This window comes from Aquarana catesbeiana, linkage group LG10 (assembly GCF_042186555.1).
Source record: "Aquarana catesbeiana isolate 2022-GZ linkage group LG10, ASM4218655v1, whole genome shotgun sequence".
NCBI classification, from domain to species: domain Eukaryota; kingdom Metazoa; phylum Chordata; class Amphibia; order Anura; family Ranidae; genus Aquarana; species Aquarana catesbeiana.
In genome coordinates, this window is record NC_133333.1 from 51,859,847 (window position 1) to 51,883,847 (window position 24,001).

The following is a 24,001-nucleotide window of genomic DNA, read 5'->3' on the forward strand; positions in this document are numbered from 1 at the left end:
TTTACCACTAGAGCTGCACGTTTCTGGCCAAAATGAGAATCACTATTTTTTTGCTTAGAATAAAAAGATCACAATTCTCGTGGGGTAAAATCTTTCACATTATACAGAAAAAAATTGGGCTAACTTTACTGGTTAGTGGTTTTTTTTTTTTTTTTTTTTTTTTTCAAATTCATGAAAGTGTAATTTTTTCCCAAAAAATTGCATTTGAATGACTGCTGCGCAAATACAGCATGACATATAAAATATTGCAATAACCACTATATATATATATATATATATATATATATATATATCTTTTTTTTTCTCGGAGGTGCACCCCTTGTCTCTGCCCCTACCCACCTCTGACCACCGTCCCTTGATTCCACCCCCTACCCACCTACTAGTACTGCCCCTTTTATACAGAACAAAGTATCATTTTGTGGTGCTAAATCATTTGTATGGAGCTTGTTAATGATAAAAAGAAAAGCAGTAAAATAGATCCCCTGCAGCCAGCAACAATAGAATCCTAGCAATAGATCCCCGCACAACAATAGACTCCTCCAGCAACAATGGATTCCACCCCAGCAACAATAGATTCCCTGGAGCAACAGTGAACTACCCACAACAAAATATCACACCCAGTAACAAAATATCCACCCATGCAACATTAGCCCCCCCCCATCAGCAACAACAGATCTCCCAGAATCAAAAGATCCCCCAGCAGCCAGTAAAAATAGACCTCTCCCTCAACAGTAGATCCCTTCCAGCAACATAAGACCCCATCAGAAACAATAGACCCTCACACAAAATCAGATCCCCACCAGTGACAATAGACCCTCCAGCAGCCAACATTAATAGACCCTTCAGCATACCCCACACCCCATGCTATTACATTCATTCAGTGTTGGAGGTGCCGGAACAGCATTCCCCCGCGTTCCCGCTGAAAAAAGATATATAATATATTAATATAAACGTTTGGGGGTTCTAAGTAATTTTCTAGCAAAAAAAGTGATTTTAACTTGAAACCAACAAATGTCAGAAAAAGGTTTAGTGTTTAAACTTCCCTCATTTTCACACCAAAGTGTATTCCTTTGATCTAAACTAAAGGACAAATCGTTACAATATTTCCACTGCTAAAGAATGTTGTGATTCTTGTCAGTCTGCCTGTTTTTGGACTTCAGCAGAGCAGAAAGAATTCTCTGCTTAGAAAGAATCGGGAAATACTTTGTCAAGATCGCAAGGGGGAAAAAATTGCAATAAAGATTAAATAACATCACAGATTAATTGTGCAGCTCTATTTACCACTTTACAGAATCCTAAGATCAGCCATAGGGAAAGGAAAAGAGGAGTGGAGAGTGAGATAAGGATATGAGGGAAGTCAAGTATTTAAAATATGAAGTCCAGTTATGGATATTTTATACATAGTTACACTGTTCCAACTTGGATGAATGTAACTATTGTGACAGTATGAGATGCTGTCACTGGAAAATTGGTGATTTAAAGGACACAGAGTATGCACATTGGCTCAGTGCAGGACTACAGAGTGTAGCTGTGGAGTGGAGAAAACTACTTTTGCAGCTTTCTCCAGGTTTTGGTATACCTGGATGGGGCTCTGTAGTTGGAAGATTCCATAGTGTGTTGGGTGGGACGGAATCGCCAACCCTGTGTCCAGGTTTTGTGGAGGACCAGCAGGGTGTGTGCTCAGGTGAGCACACCCCTTTATAATTATAATGAAGGTATGGGAGTCCCTCATGGCTCCTAGTTGGAGACATCTCCCCCCTTGAGAAACAGGAGGTCTTGAACCAGTGGCAGCCAGAGCATGTATTGGGTATTCGGCCTGAGGATTAAGGCCAGAGCGGAGCTGTGGGCGCTAGAGTAAAGCCATCCACACTGAAGAAGCCTGTGAGTCTGTGTGACTAGCATAAAGAGCAGAGAAGTCTGCCTGCTGATGATCGTGACCAGCAGTGTCCCCAGGAGTGGTATCCCGTGGCAACGAATGAGAGCCAGTCATTGAGGAGATGCCAAGGAATTAAAGTTCAGCGTCCAGTGCCGTGTTTGGAGTGTGGTCAAGTGGGCTTGGGATCTTTACTTGCCCAAGGCTCTGGAACACCACCGGTGAGTCTGGAAAGTCTGCAGTGTCGCCTTGTGGCCGCAAAGAGGCAGTAGCGTGTGAGGATGCATCTGTGAGACAGCGCACTCAAATGAAGCCAAAGTTATCGGCTACAGGATATGGTAAGACTGTTGCAGTTTGTAGGAATGATCCCAGTGAAGTGGCAGTGTGTCCGGTGGGGAGATCCTCAGAAGGTGTGAAAATGGACTTGCTGCAGTGTGCTATCCAGAGCAGTGAGGAGACGAAGGTTAAAACCCAGCTTGCAGCAAGGTCTGAAAAGGACAATTGGACTTTGTATGCATCTAAGGTAATCCAGCACAGTGCTGGGAGAGATGCTAGGGGTGACCAAAGCAGTTGGTGTGCCATGTTCCCTAGCGACAGTGACAGATGCTGCAGAGTTGCCCTGGGAAACCTCCCAGGAGCCCACAATGTTGCAGCGGAGGGTTTCCCAGGTCCACTTTGGAGCTGCCCCAGTGGGCAAAAGAATCCCTCTGGAGAGGAAGGGTGGTGTGCTGAACGGCACACAGGGTGCAGTGGGTTATCTCCCAAAAACAGCCTGCTAGGGCTTATATATAACACTGGTATGTCTACGAATGCCTATGATAGAGATATTACTGGTGACACATGTACTTATGTTGGTGATGTGTTCACTAATAATGAGGAAGGGGGGATGTCTCCCTTGGCAACCAGAAACAGAGCCACGGGGTTGTCCATGGAAGTCTTGGGCTCGCCATGCGTTGGAGCCAGAGATTTTCCAGGACAGCACTGAATTTGCTCTGGTGGAACAGACTGAGTCTACACCATGCTGTGAGTTTGTGTGAGCAGTCCACTCATCCTATGTGTAACCCAGTTGGTAAGGGGTTAAGTCAGCCGACCAAAGCTGAAAGTACACAGCCGAGTGTGTTATTAGCGCCCCCTGCCCAAGCTGGTCAAAATGGTGTATTGCAGCCTACCTGGATTGATGATGCATTATCTAAAAGTAAAAGCATGTTGTCAAAATGTGATTTTATATAGAACTGACAAAGGTACTGTTTGTGCTGCAGAATCCCAGGTACCTCCTAAAGCAGATAATGAGGTGCTGCGGAGCACTCATAATAGGAAGCACAATGGATTGGGACAGTTGAGCCAAACAATTGCTAGCCATGCTGGACAATGCTATGTTAGGCGACAGAGGTGTGGACACAACAACTGCTATGCCAGACAGGGGAATCGCGGAGCTGCGGGTGGTTGAGGGTGCGTTGGTTCCTGCAAATATGGTTTCCCTCCAGTCAGAAGGACCAGATAAGGGCGCATGCATAGCAGATGTGTTGTCCATAGCCCAGCTGCTGAATGACTTGCAGAGGTTCATTGTTGAGTTAGAGGGGATGAGTGGGAGACGGGCGTCTGATAGAAATCCGTGGGAGCATCAGGCTGTGAGGTGTACCTCCAGTGAGGTGGTGGCCCCTTTAAATATCTCATCCTCTCCAGCTGCAGTGAATGAGCCCCTCCATGTCTCTGATAAGGCAAAGGTCTCTAAAATGGTTTTGCATATTGATGTGGTGTTTTAGAAATGACAGATATGCTAGTGGAACTGCTTGAACTGGTGAAAGCACATTCCTTGTATACCTGGGTGCCTCCATTACAGTCGGATGTGGTGGTGCTGCGTGGTACCAATGGGTGGAGCCAGGTAGTACAAGCTGTGCCGTGGAACTGGTTGGTTCAGTGCTTTTTAACAGTGTGGCAAGTGATCTCCCCGTACCTTGTGGGGGTGCTTCCATATGCAGTTCGGTACGGAAGCAAGAGCTGATGGAGAGATCGGAGGTCTCTCAGCCTTTTGTAGTAATGGACACACCAGTTAGTGTAGTCCGAGGTGCAGCTGAGCAGGGATTAGTAAATGGCGCGGATACTGCCTCACCCGCTAGACCTCCTAAGGAAGGAAGGGCCTGATATAGACGCGGCAAAAGCAGAGATTCTGTCTGTCACCTGCAAACAGGTACAAGTTCAGGTACCCGGAGACGCTCTAAAAGATAGTATGGAGAGGAACAAAAATTTGACATGGAAATGTGTGAGCTGGCAAAGATTGGTACTGCTAGTAATGGGTAATGCATTGCTCAATGTGAGTTGTTAGGACAACTGCCCACAGAGATTTGGACAACAGGTGATGTGAAGTCTTGTGAAGGTCCCATAGGGGATAGCTGCTCTCCTGTTTGTTGTCCCTCCTTGGGCCTGGCCCTAACAAACCCTGAGAAAGAAAGAACTGACGGTATTGGTAAATGTAGAGATGGTGATTTATTACTGAATGTTAATGTAAATAATGGCCTTGATATGAAAATGAATAATTTCTTGGTAAATGAGCGTGATAACCAGATGTTGAGCTATGGGGATTTGGTGGTCAAGATTAATGGCAAAGGAGTTGGTAAACCTAGGAGACCTACTGTGATGGGGAAAACGGGTACCAGTGAAGGAACAAGTGGTTCCTCATCAGGCATAGTGTCAGGAGTAGGTTCCCTACAGAACTCAGAAAGTGTGTTTTGGCAAGGGGCCACCAGAAAAGAAATGTGAGCTCAGGAACCCCAAGGAAAGAGGGAGAAGTCTGAGGATACAGAACTGTAGGACCCTGCGATCCAGGCTAGGGCATGCCTGGAAACACACCCGAAAAAAGATTGCACCTACGCAGCTGACAACTGGCGCAGATGTGCCCTAATCAAGGATTTGGGCTGGTGTGTTTTCCACCCCCTTTGGGTTAGAAACAAAGCGAGGGGGGGGAATATGTGACAGTATGAAATACTGTCACTGGAAAATTGGTGATTTAAAGTACACAGAGTATGCACATTGGCGCAGGACTACAGAGTGTAGCTGTGGAGTGGAGAAAACTGCTTTTGCAGCTTTCTCCAGGTTTTGGTATACCTGGATGGGGCTCCGTAGTTTCCATAGTGTCTTGGGTGGTATGGAATCTCTAACCCTGTGTCCAGGTTTTGTGTAGGACCAGCAAGGTGTGTGCTTAGGTGAACACACTCCTTATAATGAAGGTATAGGACTACCTCATGGCTCCCAGTTGGAGACATCTTCCCCCTTGAGAGACAGGAGGTCTTGAGGAGTCAGAGGCTGCACATGGCAGCCTGTGTGTGTGTGTGTGTGTGTGTGTGTGTGTGTGTGTGTGTGTGTGTGTGTGTAAGAGGCAGCAAACGGCCTGAGGACTAAGGCCAGAGCGGAGCTGTGGGTGCTAGAGTAAAGCCGTCCACACTGAAGAAGCCTGTGATCTGTGCAACCAGCATAAAGAATAAAGAGCAGAGGTACTGCTAAAGAGAGAGCCAGGTGGGCTAGCATTTTCTGTTTGTGTATTTGGTGGAGAACAACCCCTGCGTGGGAAACCCTATATGTTTTTTGAACTTTTTATTTTCCTTTCTTAATAAAAATGGGCTACCAGGCCCTTAAAATATATTTCCTGACTACAGTGAATCACTAGAAAACGCATCAACCACTAGAGCTAATGGTCCCCCATGTTACACTATGCATATACCATACCTATCCAAAGCCCCTGAAAGCAGGAAATCACTGTAGAAGATACCGCTACTCCTGTGATTTCCACTTGCTTCTGAAACCTGCTGTATTCTGAACACAGGAGGTCGGCCACTTGGCATGGGTGCTTTGCATTTTCTGATAGAATGCAAAGTGTTCTCTGTTTGGAAACAGTGGAGTAGTCATCTTTTGCTTTCCACCACATCCAATTAGAGAAAGCTTTGCATTCACTGAGACGATGCAAAGCATTCTCTGAATGGTGCCCAAACTCCTGTGTTCATAATGCAGCAGGGGAGCCTCTCAGTGCACGTGTTCCATCAGAATTGGGGACCCGTCAGATTAGGTAACGGAAGTGACGTTCAATTGCCTGCGTACACACGCTACCAGGCTGCCTAATCTGACATAAGCAGCGGACATCTTGGTACACCCAGCTATGTCTTCAATATAAGAGTAACTTTACGTAAGCTTATACAAATAAATATCGTATATTGACATCTGTGATGGTGATTTGATGTTAAATTTTGAAAGAAGCTGGACGCAAACAGTAAGAAGGTAGTGGAGGCCATGTTGGTACACCCCGCACTGCTGAGCACTAAACCTTTTAGGCTTTAAACATGCAAACAGCATCACAGATGTCAACATATCATATTTATTCATATACGCTCACTTTATTGCTAAAATCACTGACTGTTAAATTAAAGATGTAGCTTGGTATAGTAAGATATCTGCTGTCTTCTTCTGACTGCAGGTGTTCCGTCAGATTAGGCAACCTGGTAGCGGTTGTACTCATGCGCAGGTGATGGAGCGTCGCTTGCATTAACTAATCTGACGGGTCGCCGATTCTGACGGAACACAGGACCTGAAAGCTAGTAGATATCACTAGAGTAGTGGTGTCTGCTTCAGCCGTTTCCAGTTTCCAGGGGCATCAATCGGGTATGGTATATACATAGTTACGTTGGCCCAAGCTGGCACCTGTGCTTGGCAAGTTTGAGGTTCACTGTCCTGGAAGTCTGCTATCCAACTACTTTCAAAATCTTTCTGGTCTGCATGCAAAACATTTTTTTGCCCCCATCTAAGCAGAAGAAAAGTATACATTATTGTATGTTTTCTGAGTTACTAGAGAAATGAAAATTATAATTTGTCACAGAGATTTTGCAACAGGTCTGAAACTGATAAGAATTCCTGATGCATGTGTTGTGAGGGAAACCCCTACAGAGTTCAAAGATCAGAGATAGAAGGGAAGCTAGAAATGCAAGCTCTCCCAACACTGCCTCGACGGATTCTACTCATTGAGTGAATTCGCTTTTCAAAGGGTCTGCCCAAAAAGTGATATTTTAGGCACAGATGAAGTCAGACCTCTTGTCTCATGTTTTGGGTCTTTCCATCAGCGAGATCATAATTTCTGGATGAGAGTTTTGGGAGTTCTTGCCCACATTTGATATGTTCCCGGATTAAAAATCCAACATATTAGGATCTCCTAATCGTGTCCAAGTAGGAGTACAGACCCAGCAAGTCCAGAAAACTTCCAACAGAGCTCCTTTGATATAGAAATTTCTTACGATCTTCATTTCTGATAGAATAGGGAAGGGTTGGAACCTTTTATTTTTTTTTGCTGTCTGTGTCTTTGCAAGGGAGATTACCTCTTTTTGTTCTAGTGACCATTGTCGTGGGCACTGAAATTGAAGTTCAATGACAACTGCTTAAGAATGTTCCCTTTACATTTGGAGAGATGTTCTCTCATTTCTTGCTGTATCTCCAAGACAGAAAGTAAAGGTGAATCTCCTCAATGGAACAGCTAGCAAAAAAAAATTAAAGGTGTTTGAACCATTCTCTACTTAATCCAAAACTAAAAGAAAAAAAAGTGGGGGCTCTAGATATACAGTACTTTAATTTTCAAGCGTCTGCCCAAAACTGAAATACCAATTTTGGGTGCAGTGATTTTTTTTTGTAGCAGTTACATTGTCATAAAATTTGTTTCCTTCCTTTGTAAAAAAAAATAAATAAATTTAAAAATAAAAAGTCGCTTATAACTGTGAGTGCTTACACCAAATAAAAATTACTTTCCCAGTCTGCAGTGCAAACTGTTAATAGATGTAATTGAATTGATGGGCTGGTCTTTTTATGACTAATGTCAATGCATCACTGAGGTGTGTTCTTGTTTGGCTTCCAGTAAAATACATTAACCTTTTGATTTCAGATACATTCCATACCTTTAAAAGACATGGGGGGGAAAGTTGTAACTACCGTATATAAGCCGAGTTTTTCAGCAAGTTTTTTTGTGCTGAAAATGCCCCCCTCGGCATATACTCGAGTCAAGCACTTTTCTGCAGCAGAGAATGACATTTTCCAAACCGATTTTGGGGCCCCGAATCTCTGGGAGACTTGGTGCTAGGAACCCCAAATTTGGTGTGCAAACCCAGTGGAACTTGCACAACAACATATCCAAAGAAGGGATTTCCTAGCACTAAGTGGCCCCGAGATATAGGGGCCCCAAATTCGGTCAACTGTGTCCATCTGCAGCAATGTCATTTCGGGACCCTTTGGGTCCAGAGACCCCAAATTTTAGCTGCAGCTAGGGGGCATCTAGGAACCCTTAACTACCGAGTTTGAAGTTCGGGGGACCTATGGCTGCAAATGGGCACAGTGAGGCTGCAAATGGGCATTGTTGACCCTCTTTTCCACTTACAGTAGCTGCGCATTTCTCACCCTAGGCATATACTCGAGTCAATAAGTTTTCCCAGTTTTTTTGTGGTACAATTAGGTGCCTCGGCTTATATTCGGGTTGGCTTATACTCGAGTATATAAAAACCTTCTTTTTTTTTTTTTTTTTTTAAATAAGATTCTTTTTTTTTAATTATTATTATTATCAGCAAACTATAAACACATTTATAAAAGCTAAGAATTCTTTTGTGTCTAATACAGATTATCTGATTTGTGTATGTATTTGCCTATAGTTGGGTTGTTTGCATTTTCTATTAAGATTCTGTCACAGGTTTTATGATGCTGATATTGTGGTGTATTGTCATTAGACACCATACGTTTTAATGCATGAAATGTTGGATAGGATAATTTTTATGATCTCACCATTAGTATTGTCATAATGGTATTTATTGTACTGGCAATAAAGCATGTAATTGCCATGGCCATTTGAGTTTTAGTTTAGGATTTACAGTTATTAGGTTCAAGCTAGGCTTGGTTATACAGATTGGGTTTACATTAGGGGTAAGTCTGCTATGTTTCTATGTTGTGTTATTGAAATGTAATATTTGGTTGTGATAAGTTTATGTAGTACAACGTATCAGTGCTAAATCTTTTTATTACAGTTTATAAAACGGCACCTGCTGTACAGAATGGCAAGCCGTAACAGCCAAATTCTATCTGTTTTTATTTCTAAGGAGTCAATTCACTAAGCGTTAATTAACGGCCAATAAAATGCTGTAAAATAGCGCTTGTGGTAAACCAGTTTTGAAAGTGCAATTTACAATTTAACGAATGCAGGATTGGTTTGATTGAGTGGTAAGTACCGCACTTTTTCATGCAGTAATTTACTGCATTGAGCTGGTTGCTAAGCAGCAGGCTGGGAAGCCGACCACCGAGTGCTTAACAATGGATGACTGACTCAACAGCTGTCGGCGTGGTCCCCCAACCGGTGATGTACAAGTCACTATCAAATGTTGATAATCACTTTGTTAAGCAGGCCATAGATGGAGCAATTTTCTTTCCTGCAACTACGGTTTACAGGAAAGGAAAATTGCTCGCTTTCCCCCATCAACACAGTCAGTGTTGATTGACAGAATCCCTCCTGTGCAGCAATTTGTGTTCTTCCAGCGGGCGGGGGGAGCCGTACCTGCCAGGAGAACACCATAATTACAGGAAGTGGCTATAATAGCCACTAGCAATAATCCCATTTAAGATCCAACAGGCTGGTTGTAGTGTACCCAAGTTGATCGCTCAACTTTGGTACAGTCAGGCTACCATACACAGTTAGAATCTCGGATGGTCCCTGCTGAACTGGCCGAGATTCAAATCTTCTATGGCCAGCATCACCCTATGATTTAACTAACGTTGGAGTATTCTAAAGGTACCCATGTATGAAAGCTGATCATATACAGTGACTTGCAAAAGTATTCACCTCCCTTGGCTTTTTACCTATTTTGTTACATTACAGCCTTTAGTTCAGTGTTATTTTAATCTGAATTATATGTGATGGATCAGAACACAATAGTCTAAGTTGGTGAAGTAAAATGAGAAAAATATATACATAAACAAATTTCGGAAATTAAAAACTGATAATTGGCATGTGCGTATGTATTCACCCCCTTTGTTATGAAGTCCATAAAAAGCTCTGGTCCAACCAATTACCTACAGAAGTCACATAATTAGTGAAATGATGTCCACCTGTGTGCAATCTAAGTGTCACATGATCTGTCATTTACATATACACACCTTTTTGAAAGGCCCCAGAGGCTGCAACATCTAAGCAAGAGGCACCACTTACCAAACACTGCCATGAAGGCCAAGGAACTCTCCAAATAAGTAAGGGACAATGATGTTGAGAAGTACAAGTCAGGGATAGGTTATAAAAAAATATCCAAATCTTTGATCCCTAGGAGTACCATCAAATCTATCATAACCAAATGGAAAGAACATGGCACAACAGCAAACCTGCAAGAGACGGCCACACACCAAAACTCACGAACCAGGCAAGGAGGGCATTAATTAGAGAGGTAGCACAGAGGCCTAAGGTAACCCTGGAGGAGCTGCAGAGTTCCACAGCAGAGACTGGAGTATCTGTACATAGGATGACAATAAGCCGTACGCTCCATAGAGTTGGGCTTTATGGCAGAGTGGCCTGAAGAAAGCCATTACTTTCAGTATTGGGGAAACTGGTCAGAGTTGAGGGAAAGACGGATGGTGCTAAATACAGAGATGCTCTTGAGCAAAACCTGTACTACTCTGTGTGTGATTTGAGGCTAGGACGGAGGTTCACCTTCCAGCAGGACAATGACCCCAAACACACTGCTAAAGCAACACTTGAGTGGTTTAAGGTGAAACATGTAAATGTGTTGAAATGGCCTAGTCAAAGCCCAGACCTCAAGCCAATAGATCTGTGGTCAGACTTAAAGATTGCTATTCACAAGCGCAAACCATCCAACTTGAAGGAGCTGGAGCAGTTTTGCAAGGAGGAATGGGCTAAAAACCAGTGGTAAGATGTGGCAAGCTCATAGAGACTTATGTAAAGCGACTTGGAGCTGTGATAGCCGCAAAAGGTGGCTCTACAAAGTATTGACTTTAGGGGGGTGAATAGTTATGCACATTGACTTTTTCAGTTATTTTGTCCTATTTGTTGTTTGCTTCAAAATAAAAAATAAAAAACATCTTCAAAGTTGTGGGCATGTTCTGTACATTAAATGATGCAAATCCTCAAATAGTCCATGTTAATTCCAGGTGGTGAGGCAACAAAACACAAAAAAATGCCAATGGGGTGAATATTTTTGCAAGGATATATTTATATGTGTATTTATGTGAATCTACAGTATTTTATTATATCTTTTCATGTGACAATACTGAAGAAATTACACTTTGCTACAATGTTAAGTAATGAGTGTACAGCTTGTATAGCAGTGTATATTTGCTATCCCCTCAAAATAAATCAACACACAGGAATTAATGCGAAGTGAAAATGTCCAAATTAGGCTCAAAGTGTCAATATTTTGTGTGGCCACCATTATTTTCCAACACTGCCCTAACCCTTTTGGGCATGGAGTTCACCAGAGCTTCACAGGTTGCCACTGGAGTCCTCTTCCACCCCTCCATGATGAGATCACGAAGCTGGTGGATGTTAGAGACCTTGCGCGCCTCCACCTTCTGCTTAAGGATGCCCCACAAATGCTCAATAGGGTTTAGGTCTGGAGACATGCTTGGCCAGTCCATCACCTTTACCCTCAGCTTCTTTAGCAAGGCAGTGGTCATCTTGGAGGTGTGCTTGGGGTCGTTATGTTGGAATACTGCCCTGCGGCCCAGTCTCCGAAAGGGAGGGGATCATGCTCTGCTTCAGTATGTCACAGTACATGTTGGCATTCATGGTTCCCTCAATAAACTGTAGCTCTCCAGTGCCGTCAGCACTTATTCAGCCCCAGACCATGACACTCCCACCACTATGCTTGACTGTAGGCAAGACACACTTGTCTTTTGTACTCCTCACCTGGTTGCTGCCACACACGCTTGACACCATCTGAACCAAATAAGTTTATCTTGGTTTCATCAGACCACAGGACATGGTTCCAATAATCCATGTCCTTAGTCTGCTTGTCTTCAGCAAACTGTTTGTGGGCTTTCTTGTGCATCTTTAGAAGAGGCTTCTGGGACAACAGCCATGCAGACCAATTTAAAGCATTGTGCGGCATATGGTCTGAGCACTGATGGGCTGACCCCCCACCCCTTCAACCTATGCAGCAATGCTGGCAGAACTTGTATATCTATTTCCCAAAGACAGCCTCTGGATATGACGCTGAGCCTGTGCACTCAACTTCTTTGGTTGACCATGGTGAGGCCTGTTCTGAGTGGAACCTGTCCTGTTAAACCACTGTATGTCATGGCCACCATGCTGCAGCTCGGTTTCAGGGTCTTGGCAATCTTCTAATAACCTAGGCCATCTTTATGTAGAGCAACAGTAATTTTTTTCAGATCCTCTGAGTTCTTTGCCATGAGGTGCCATGTTGAACTTCCAGTGACCAGTATGAGAGAGTGAGAGCGATAACACCAAATTTAACACACCTGCTCCACATTCACACCCGAGACCTTGTAACGCTAACTGGTCACAGGACATCAGGGAGGGAAAATTGCTAATTGGGCCCAATTTGGACATTTTCACCTAGGGGTGTACTCACTTTTGTTGCCAGTGGTTTAGACCTTTAATGGCTGTGTGTTGAGTTATTTTGAGGGGACAGCAAAGGTTGATCTACCTGACCTTTGCTTAGTATCAAGAGATTCCCAAATTTTCCACTAAATTATTAAGTGATTGAACAGTATTGACTGGCATATTCAAGGCTTTGGGTATCTTTTTATATCCTTTTCCATCTCTGTTAGGTTTCATCACCTTGTTACACAGGTCTTTTGACTATTCTTTTCTACCTCCTCGTGGTACAGTGTCTAGCTTGCTTAGTGCATCCATGTGAGAGTTAACAAACTCATTGACTATTTATACACAGGCCCTAATTGTGATTTAAAAAGCCACAAATGTGGATAATTACCCTTTGAATTGCAATTTTAACCTGTGTGCCACCTTCTGTGTCTGTACCAAGGCCAAACATTCCAGGGTATGTAAACTTTTTATCAGGGCCATTTGGGTTATTTTCTGTTATCATTATGATTTAAAAAGCATCCAAAAAAACAATGTGATAATAAATGGGTTCATGTTATTGCCATCCTTAAATAAAAGACTATTTTTTGGCATGATTAGTCATATTTTCAATATTAATGCCAAAATTTCACAATTTCTGCCAGGGTATGCAAACATTTGAGCACAACTGTGCTCTCGCCACATGAGTGGGCATTGTCGTGCACCAGGAGGAACCCAGGACCCACTGCATCAGCGTAGGGTCTGACAGTGGGTCCAAGGATTTCATCCCGATACCTAATAGCAGTCAGGGTGCCATTGTATAGCCTTTTGAGGTCTGTGCATCCCTCCCATGTATATTCCTCCCTAGACTGTCACTGACCCACCACCAAACCTGTCATGCTGAATGATGTTACAGGCAGCATAACGTTCTCCATGGCTTCTCCGGACCCTTTCACGGCTGTCGCATGTGCTACAGGGTGAACCTGCTCTCATCAGTGAAAAGCACAGGGCACCAGTTTCGGACCTGCCAATTCTGATGTTCAGCAAATGCCAATTGAGTTCCACTAGAGGAGGTCGGGCCCGCAGGCCACCCTTATGAAGTCTGTTTCTGTTTCTGATTGTTCAGAGACATTCACACCAGTGGCCTGCTGGAGGTCATTGTGTAGGGCTCTGGCAGTGCTTATCCTGTTCCTCCCTCCTTGCACAAAGGCGCAGATACCAGTCCTGCTGATGGGATAAGGACCTTCTACGGCCCTATCCAGCTCTCCTACAGTAGCCTGTCTCCTGGAATCTCCTTTATGCTCTTGAGACTGTGCTGGGAGACCCAGCAAACCTTCTGGCAATGGCACGTATTGATGTGCCATCCTGGAGGTGTTGGACTGCCTGTGCAACCTCTATAGGCTCCAGGTATTGCCTTATGCTACCAGTAGTGACACTGACCCTAGCCAAATGTAAAACTAGTTGAGTATTTTCAGGGTTTCTTTGAATTCCGCCCTCTACAATGTCAGGTCACCTGAGTCCAGGTGACAGATGCACCCCGTTGGGGTCAGGAGTGCACCACAAGGTAGTGGGCCCAATGGCTGACGGCTGCGGATGGAGCTCTAGGTGATTCAGGAGAGCAGGTATTCTAAAGCACCAACACGGATCAAACTGGGAGCTCGAGCATGAGATTTCCCAGGGCACGGAATCAAAGAGCCAGCGGGTGTTCACCAGAGGCCCCTACTGGTGGGGATAGATTAGCTGCAGTCTGGCTCCAGGTCGTGACCCCAGGGCCTCCCAGCTCACAGTAGACTACAGGAAGGTAGAGAGGAAGTAGCAGACTGCGACAACAAAGGATAGTCAGGAGATAAACAAAGGTTGGGGCAACAACCAGGTATGGTTAGTCAAGGAACACGCCATGGTCGGGATATGAAGCTATGAAGCAGACAAGGACAGTCAAGAACAAGCCAAGATCAGTAACTAGAATCAGATGTAGAACACACAGCAAGGAGCATGCGGAAGCCAAACGCACAATATTGATCAGCAGGGCTGGCTTGCAGTGCACAGGTTAATATAATGTTCCCTGATAGGGCCTGGGGTGGAGCCATGCTTTGAGGAGGGATACTTAAGCAGCCAGGTTAAGGGTGGCTGGTCTCTAAGCTGAACACATGGAGAGGTAAGCTGACAGACAAACATTACTGCGGATCCAAGACATACAGGTTGATAATTTTCATTTCCATCCAGAAACGTGGCGTCCTTTCCTTCCTAACACATTACCCAGTCTATATCAGTATAGCTATCCAGCATGATATTTTTCCCTATTGATCTGATGTGTTTTCAAAGTGTTCCTTTAATTTTTTTTTGAGCAGTGTACAGTATATATAAAGTGTGTGTGTGTATACAGTATATGTAATCTCCCACAATAGTTATCAAATTCAAGTGATCGAGCATCAATAATACTCCATAAGTTCACATGATAGAAGAAAGGTCTGACAAACTATGTTCAGTATGTGAATGAAAAGGTAATATAATATAATTACAATAACCATAATAATGATATAGAGAGAAGGCCTGATCATCACAGAGCTGGGAGCATTGCTGTAACCGCTTTCATTTGAACTGCCGAGTATTCCCCCGCCCTCGCTGTCGCATACAGCCCCGCCTTCTGGCCTGCGTACTTTGATAGACAGAACACCTGTCCAGTGCCAGAACGTGAGACATATATCAAAGTTGAAGCGGCATTGATTGACACAGTTGAGGCTGCATTGTTGGGCACAGGTGAGGCTGCTTTGTTGGGCACAGGTGAGGCTGCTCTGATAAAGTTAATATTTATTTTTGTAACTTAATTCTGCATAAAACATTTAAGTGACATTTCATGAGATAAATTTATGAGGGCGTGTTTAGGGACGGGGCAGGGTAGGGGTTGGGTGGGGCAACTGGTGGAAAGTAACTAACTTCCACATGAATTCTAGTGTGATCACTCATAAAAAAAAAAAAAAAAAAAAACATCTTTATAATATAATATAAAATGTCAACATAAATATGTATAAAGCAAAACATATATTCAGTTATAAAAACCATTAACAGAGATTCTAAAAAAGTAATCAATATCATTAAAACTATTTTTTGATTACGTGTTCCAACCTAGGATTTTAACAGTAAGCATTGTGTCCCAGAGCCAAATGTTGGATCGCTTGGGAGGTGTGTGTGTGTGTGTGTGTGTGTGTGTGTAAGTGTATAGTGTGAAAGTGGGTCATTGCACATGCTTATAAAGGAGGTGTAGAATTTGAAGCTGACAACAGGTGCACTAAGCAGGACTTGCAGCGCTAACAATTTCCAATGCGGTGTAATTTTCACCATTTGTAACCATATTGGAAATTCCTCCTGTTGCAAGTCCCCACTGAGTTCTCCTGCTGCTTTATTTTTATTGAGAGATAGAGATATGTTCATAAGTTTACATACCCTGGCAGAATTTGATTTCTTGGCCATTTTTCAGAGAATATGAAATGACTCTGATCAAAAGTTTACATACCCTGGTGATTTTGGCCTGATAACGTGCACAGAAGTTGACACAAAGGGGTTTGAATGGCTATGAAAGGTAATTATCCTCACCTGTGATCTGTTTGCTTGTAATTAGTGTGTGTATGTGTATAAAAGGTCAATGAGTTTCTGGACTCCTGACAGACCCTTGCATCTTTCATCCAGTGTTGCACTGATGTTTCTGGATTCTGAATCATGGGGAAAGCAAAAGAATTGTCAAAGGATCTGTGGGAAAAGGTAGTTGTAGTAGTAGAAAAATAAAAACATATCCAAGGAATTGAGAATGCCAATCAGCAGTGTTCAAACTCTAGTCAAGAAGTGGAAAATGAGGGGTTCTGTTGAAACCAAACCACGGTCAGGTAGACCAACTAACATTTTAGCCACAACTGCCCGGTAAATTGTTTGGGATGCAAAGAAAAACCCACAAATAACTTCAGGTGAAATAAAGGGCTCTCTGAAGACGTGGTGTGGCTGTTTCAAGATGCACAATAAGGAGGCACTTGAAGAAGGATGGGCTGCATAGTCGAGTCACCAGAAGAAAGACATTTCTACGCAAATGCCACAAAGTTTCCCACTTACAATACGCCAAACACAGAGACAAGCCTCAAACCTTCTGGCACAGTCATCTGGAGTGATTAGACTAAGATTGAGCTTTTTGGCCACAACCATAAACGCTACATTTGGAGAGGAGTCAACCAGGCCTATGATGAAAGGTACACCATTCCTACTGTGAAACGTGGAGGTGGATCGCTGATGTTTTGGGGATGTGTAAGCTACAAAGGCACAGAAAATTTGTTCAAAATTGATGGCAAGATGAATGCAGTATGTTAAAAAAAAATACTGGAGGAACATTTGCATTCATCAGCCAGGAAGCTGCGCATGGAATGTACTTGGACATTCCAACATGACAATGATCCAAAACACAAGGCCAAGTGGACCTGTCATTGGCTACAGCCAAATAAAGTGAATGTTCTGGAGTGGCCATCTCAGTCTCCTGACCTCCAATATCATTGAGCCACTCTGGGGAGATCTCAACCATGCAGTTCATGCAAGACAGCCCAAGAATTTACAGGAACTGGAGGCTTTTTGCTAAGAGGAATGGGCAGCTTTACCATCTGAGAAAATAAAGGGCCTCATCCACAAATGCCACAAAAAGGCTTCAAGCTGTCATTGATGTTAAAGGGGGCAATACATGGTATTAGGAACTGGGGTATGTAAACTTTTGATAATGGTCATTTGGGTAGTTTCTGTTGTCATTATGATTTAAAAATAGTAAACACAGTTGATTGATAATAAATGGCTTCATCCAAACACTAACCATGAGTGAAAAAAGTTTTTGTGTTATTTACATTCTCTGAAAAATAATATATAACATACTGTATTCTACCTCCCCTGCACAGCAACACTTTGATTGCAGCACTGTACAGAGAGCGTGTCAGACCGCTGGGCTCTGTGTGAGCAGCAGTCAGGCTCTCTAGTGTGCTGCTGACATACACAGCTTCAACAGTTGCAAATACACATAATAAAAAAAGAAATGAAGATAAAATGTGCCATATTCTTTACAGCTTAATTTTTGACTGCCTAAGAAGTAAAAAAAAAAAAGCTTTATTTGTGTAAGCTGGCAATTTGCATAGTATGCATTTTTGTCTTTTTCTTATAGTCCTTCACAGTTCATAATTAATAAGCTGCTACAGTATATAACCTAGAGGGTAATTTTATAATATAAACATTGCCAGATCTAGATGACGACCCTCTGTTTACCACTGTACTGATGCAGCCAATTGCAGCATACCTATTGCAATAAAAGTGATTCACTGTAGTGGAGAGTTTGGGCGGATTTCTATTTTAGTGTTTAGGCCTGGCTTCAGAGGTGTATGCTCATGTTCTCTGCATTACCACTGTTGAAATAGTAATCTCTAAATGCATTGTTAATAACAGAAAATGTGCAAAAGCCTTTTTGTTAGAAGTTAGTCATCAGCTGGCTTGTAGGCCATCAATTACTCTGTTTCTCAGTTACCCCTAATCACAGTGGAACTGCTGTTAATGTAGCTGTAGTGCACTTATGCTTGCAAGATCCCCCCCGGAACTTGACTGGGTGGGAGGCGACCTCTGCACACTCCTCGGGCAAAAAAAAAAAAAAAATCAGTGTGTCTGTGTTCTGTATTCTATTTCTATGTTCTATAGCAGGGATATGCAATTAGCGGACCTCCAGCTGTTGCAGAACTACAAGTCCCATGAGGCATAGCAAGATTCTGACAGCCACAAGCATGACACCCAGAGGCAGAGGCATGATGGGATTTGTAGTTTTGCAACAGCTGGAGGTCCGCTAATTGCATATCCCTGTTCTATAGGAAAAGGTCACCGCCAGTCTCTTCATGGCATCAAGCCAACTTCTGGTTGAACATCTTTCACTCTTTTAGTACCCACTCAAGGTATCATCATCTCACCAGGTGTAGCAAATGGGCTTGTTGGCTTATATATCACTCTTGTGCCATGCTCACTGTTACTGACCTTGTTTTTGACAATTTGGGACTTGTATCTCTCTTGAATCTCTTTTTATAAGGCCTTAAAAATTAAAAATTTTCAGCAAAGGAACCGATTTTATAGAACTTCTATATTCAGTAGCCACTCTACAGTCAAGTAGACTTTCTTTTCCTTAGCAGGCATTTCTGGAGAACAAGCTGACATCTCTATGCTTCTCCTGCATCGGCTGCCCAGGGATAACATGACCAAAAACACCATGTTCCTCTAAGATGCCATAAACTCCATTGTACTCTCACTTAGAGACCCAATTTGCTCAGCCACTGTCCAGGCAAAGATGTTGGCCAAAGTTTGGTTCTTGCTGCCCAGTTTCTGAGAACTTTGTCCTGTTCTTATTGGAGGGTAATTTCCTCCAGTCAGACAGGCATGTTGTATACTACACTGGAGCATAAGAATTCTTGCATTTTAAAGAACCCCACAGGCTGGTAGCTGCACATTCAACCACCCTCTGATGAATGCAGTCCCAGGACAGGTTTGTCTAGTGCCCAGGGCAAGGATGTGGAAATGCGCCCATCCCCCATTGTTAATGCATGCCTTAGAATGGGTTTACTGCCATGTGTCCATTTCCTGTCCCCTTGCTCTGCTGCACCAAGGGCAGCTGCCCCTCCTGCCCACCCCTTGTTCCGGCCCTGGATGTCTGTTTTCAGCTTTAAGGTTTACACAACCGATTTTCAACTAAAGTTCACCCACAACAGTCTTTACAGTAATTTTAGGATATGGAACCACCTTTTTCTAAAAAATAAATAAAAAAAAAAATAAAATATCACCAACTGTTAAAGGGGTCTTAATGATTGCAGGAGCCAAGAACATATGGACAAATTGCTACTCTAAGCACATCAAAGCCAGGCAAAACTTAAAATGTTCTAATTGAATTTAATGAAGAAAAATGTACTCCAAAATCAGTACACGTTTGCTGTGCTATGCTGTCAATCACAGTGTGCAGTAGAGTGACTGGGCACAGACACCCTATGTTTTGGGGTGGCAGATTTTGGACTTCATGTTATTTCTTTGCATAAAAAGGAGGTGAATGCGAATTGATTATTGCTGATTTCTTCTGCGTGTTCTTATTTAAAAAAAAATATTGTCTTCTGTTAGACTAGCAGTTTTTGTCCTTGCATCTGCCCATTTTAAATTTTGTGTATGGTTAGCATTAAAATGGTATAATGTGCAGCATATGTTTTATATCTCTTAAAGGTCTGTGCCAAGATGTGGGCAGGGTGCCTCTTGCTGCTTCAAATGATCACAGCCACAACAGGGTATATTGTGGAACCAAATAAGCTTCCTAAACCTGGGAAAGAAGGTAAGGAACTTTTCACACTGATGCTAAAGCTGATGGTTTACTTTAAGGGGTTTCTGTTGCAGTGGACATATGCAATTCATACAGTCTGTGTGATGATGATGATTACTATTATTCAAAATATATATACTGTAGTGCTAATGAGGTAGAGATTATAACATCACTGCCCTATCTCTCTACCTCATCCAATCAGAGAATGCCTTGAAAAATGCAAGGCGTTATTTGAATGGTGCTTGTTTCCAGCAAGCAACCTCCTATGTTCACCATGCATTAGGGCATCTGCTCGGCATGGGACCCAGAAGATCATGTCAGTCACTGTAGTAATTATGACTACTACATTGATTCTATGCTTTCAAAGGAATCCCACAGATATGACCTATGCATACTTGCATTGGTCCAAGCTGAACCAATGTAGGGATGCAAAACAAGCTGGATCAATGTAGGGATGCAAAACAAGCTGGACCAATGTAGGGATGCAAAACAAGCTGGACCAATGTAGCGATGCAAAAAATCCATACCTGAAATTTCGCTTTAAAAAATAAAGGGAGACAGATAAAATATTTGATGCAAAAGGGTTATATGTAATGTTTTATGTATTTTTATTACACACTGTTGCTCCTGTCACTTACTTTTTACAATGTAGCGGAGATGATGATGGAGATGATCGTGATATATAAAGCATTAATGATAAGCTAGGTTCAGCTGTCATTCCCTCAGTTACTGATCCTTTCATTAAATACAGGCACCTAGATGATCTTACATGCATCATAAAACATTTTAATTTAGATTTGATATATAAATCCTAATTTTCTCTGGGTGAGAATATAGACGCTGACGTGTATGGGAGAAAAAAAAAAGAAAAATATATATATATATATATACACACTAAAAAGTTTTTAGATTTTTTTTGGTAAAGATAAATAATTTCAGAACTTTTTCCACCTTTTTATTGTGGCATATAAACTGTAAAATTCAATTGAAAAACAAACTGAAATCTTTTAGGTGGAAGGAAATAAAAATAAGCTAAAATAATATGGTTGCATAAGTGTGCACACCCTTAAACTAATACAGTGTTACAGCTCTGTCTTTTTGGGTATCAGTCGATCAGCATGGCACATCTTGGCCTGATAATATTTGCCCACTCTTCTTTGCAAAACACTCCAAAATCTGTCAGATTGCGGGGGCATCTCCTGTGCACAGCCCTCTATGCTTTGGGTCGTTGTCATGCTGAAAGATTAAGTTCTTCTTCATGTTCAGCTTTCTAGCAGAAGCCTGAAGGTTTTGTGCCAATATTGACTGGTATTTGGAACTGTTCATAATTCTCTCTCCCTTGACGAAGGCCTCTGTTCCAGCTGAAGAAAAACAGCCCCAAAGCATGATGCTGCCACCACCATGCTTCACGGAGGGCATGGTGTTCTTTTGGAGATGTGCAGTGTTGTTTTTTCGCCAAACATATCTTTTGGAATTATGGCCAAAAAGTTCAACCTTGGTTTCATTAGACCAGAACACTTTTTCCCACATGCTTCTGGGAGAATTCAGATGTGTTTGTGCAAAATTTAGCTGAGCTTGGATGTTTTTCTTTGTAAGAAAAGGCTTCTGTCTTGCCATTCTACTGCATAGCCCAGACATATGATGACTACGGGAGATTGTTGTCACATGTATCGCACAGCTAGTACTTGCCAGATAGTCCTGTAGCTCCTTTTAATGTTGCTGTAGGCCTCTGGGCAGCCTCCCTGACCAGTTTTCTTCTCGTCTTTTCATCAATTTTGGAGGGACGTCCAGTTCTTGGTAATGTCACTGTATTCTCAGCTTGATGATGACTGTCTTCACTGTGTTCCATAGTATATCTAATGCCTTGGAAATTCTTTTGTATCTTCTCCTGACTGATCACTTTTAACAATGAGATCCCTCTGATGCTTTGGAAGCTCTCTGCGGACCATGGCTTTTGCTGTAGGATGCGACTAAGAAAATGTCAGGAAAGGCCTACTAGAACAGCTGAACTTTTATTTGGGGTTAGTCAGAGATATTTTAAATGATGGCAGGTGTGTGCTGACTCCTTCTTAATATGAGTTTGAATGTGATTGCTTAATTCTGAACACAGCTACATCCCCAGTTATAAGAGTGTGTGCACACTTCTGCAACCACATTATTTTAGTTTTTTTTATTTTTATCCCCCCCCCCCCCACACTGTATTAGTTTATGCAACCATATTATTTTAGCTTATTTTTATTTCCTTCCACCCAAAAGATTTCAGTTTGTTTTTCAATTGAGTTGAACAGTTTATAGGTCACATTAAAGGTGGAAAAAGTTCTGAAATTATTTATCTTCGTCCCATGTTTTTACATCACAGAAACCTGACATTTTAACAGGGGTGTGTAGACTTTTTATACCCACTGCATGTGTGTGTGAGCGTGCGTGTGTGTGTAATATATACCCATACCCCAGCTCTTCTCTCTGACGCTTTGGCATGGAGGTGGGCCCGTACCATCCTAGTGCTGCACTGTATATGACGACATCAGTCTTGCAGCCAGAGGAGCAGCGAAAAGAAGGGGCTTCAGGGGGGGAGCTGTAATAAGGTAGATATTACAGCTTATTCCTATACCCCTAGATGTAACAGCATTTATTCACGACAATGCAGGAAAGCTCCAATACCAAAGTCATTTCTTTTCTGCTGCCTGGAATGGGGCTTTAAATGCATTTTTATAGACATCTCTGAGTGCCTGCATTTTAAGCAGCAAGCAGCTTAGCGTGTGAGGAAATCGAAAGTGGTTCTAAGGGCAGAAACGTTTTTACCTTGATGCATTCTATGCATTAAGATAAACACCTGCATGCAGCTGCCCCCCTTATACTTACCTGAGCTTGATCTCAATCCAGCACTGTGCACAAAAGAAAAGGCTCTCTCCCTCCTCATTGGCTCAGAGACATCAGTTTCCGCTGCTGTCAATCACAGCCGGGGGGTGGACATGTAGCCCGATTGGGAGCAAGCCCTGCTATGTGGGCACTCAACAAGGGAGTAGCCAGGAGCAGTGGCAGGGGGGCCCTGAACAGGAGAATCTAGGCTGCTCTGTGTAAAACCATTGCACAGAGCAGGTATGTATAACATGTTTTGCTAATTTAAAAAAATAAATAAAATGTAATCCTTTACAATCGCTTTAAACGATTTAATATCGAGGGATATTTGGTGTGCATTATAGAGCTAATCTTGACACTTTTCTTCCAGTTTTCCTGGCCAGTGAAGATGCAAGTGAGTTTATTGGCCGTAGGCTGCTGTATAACAGCTGGGATTTTGAGGCGTTTACACCGGGTAATCTGGAGAGGGAGTGCTATGAGGAGGTGTGCAACTATGAGGAGGCCCGGGAGTGCTTTGAGGATGACCAGAAAACTGTAAGTATATGATGACTTGTCATGTTTTTAGAAAAATGTGCAGAATCGAGAGATGTATAGTTATCCCTGGAATACAAGGGAAGCAAGTAAAAGTCCTATTTGCTGCTTTTTTTTTTTTTTTTTTCTTTTTTCTTTCTACTGTTTTTCATTTGACAACATTGCCCTATGTTTTTTGTTTTTCACATTGTAGTTTTCATTTTGGATAAAATGGGGAGTGGCTAAACCCCTGTAAATGTATTTGTCATCTTTGTCCCATTGGGAAGACACGGCATGAAGTAAGAAGAAATCTCTACAAAGTGAGCAGAATTGCAAGTTGTTGCAGGATCTAAAATTGCTGACTTGTTTTTGAGCTGCTAGTTTCAGGGCTGTTATCATTAGTTTATTTTACTGTTTTTTTTTCTTGTCAAAAAGGTTTACATGTACAAGGGTATAGACGAATAAGCTCTATGTTGAACAATAAAAGATATATATATATTATATAAAACATAGAATGTACTATCCGTGTTTAAACTGCATCACACGACCTAACTTAACAGTATTCTATAACTTAACCATGTTAATATAGATATCGTGTGTATATATTATATAGAGGGAGAGAGAGAGAGAGAGACTGACAGAGAGAGAGAGAGAGAGACTGACAGAGAGAGAGACTGACAGAGAGAGACTCGGTCCAAGCACCAGGGCACAATCCGCGTATTCAGTATGTGGATAGATATGTGGTTTCTTGAATTAGTTAGGCAGTTACCATGGCATAAGGCCTGAGTCATTAAAATTTGGGGGTAAGTGGTGTTTAATCCAAGGATTCCATATTTTCTTAAATTTTGAGATACGA

General features: G+C 42.4%; 1 protein-coding gene across 1 annotated transcript in view; it reads left to right on the forward strand.

The window, feature by feature from the left end:
- PRRG2 (proline rich and Gla domain 2) overlaps window positions 1–24,001 on the forward strand; it is an 89,558-nt gene that overhangs the window by 31,639 nt on the left and 33,918 nt on the right. Inside the window, exons 2-3 of the mRNA XM_073602167.1 lie at window positions 19,683–19,788; window positions 23,006–23,169. Coding sequence (XP_073458268.1) covers window positions 19,695–19,788; window positions 23,006–23,169 — 258 coding nt within the window. The 5' untranslated portion in view covers window positions 19,683–19,694. The remainder of the gene's footprint in view (window positions 1–19,682; window positions 19,789–23,005; window positions 23,170–24,001) is intronic.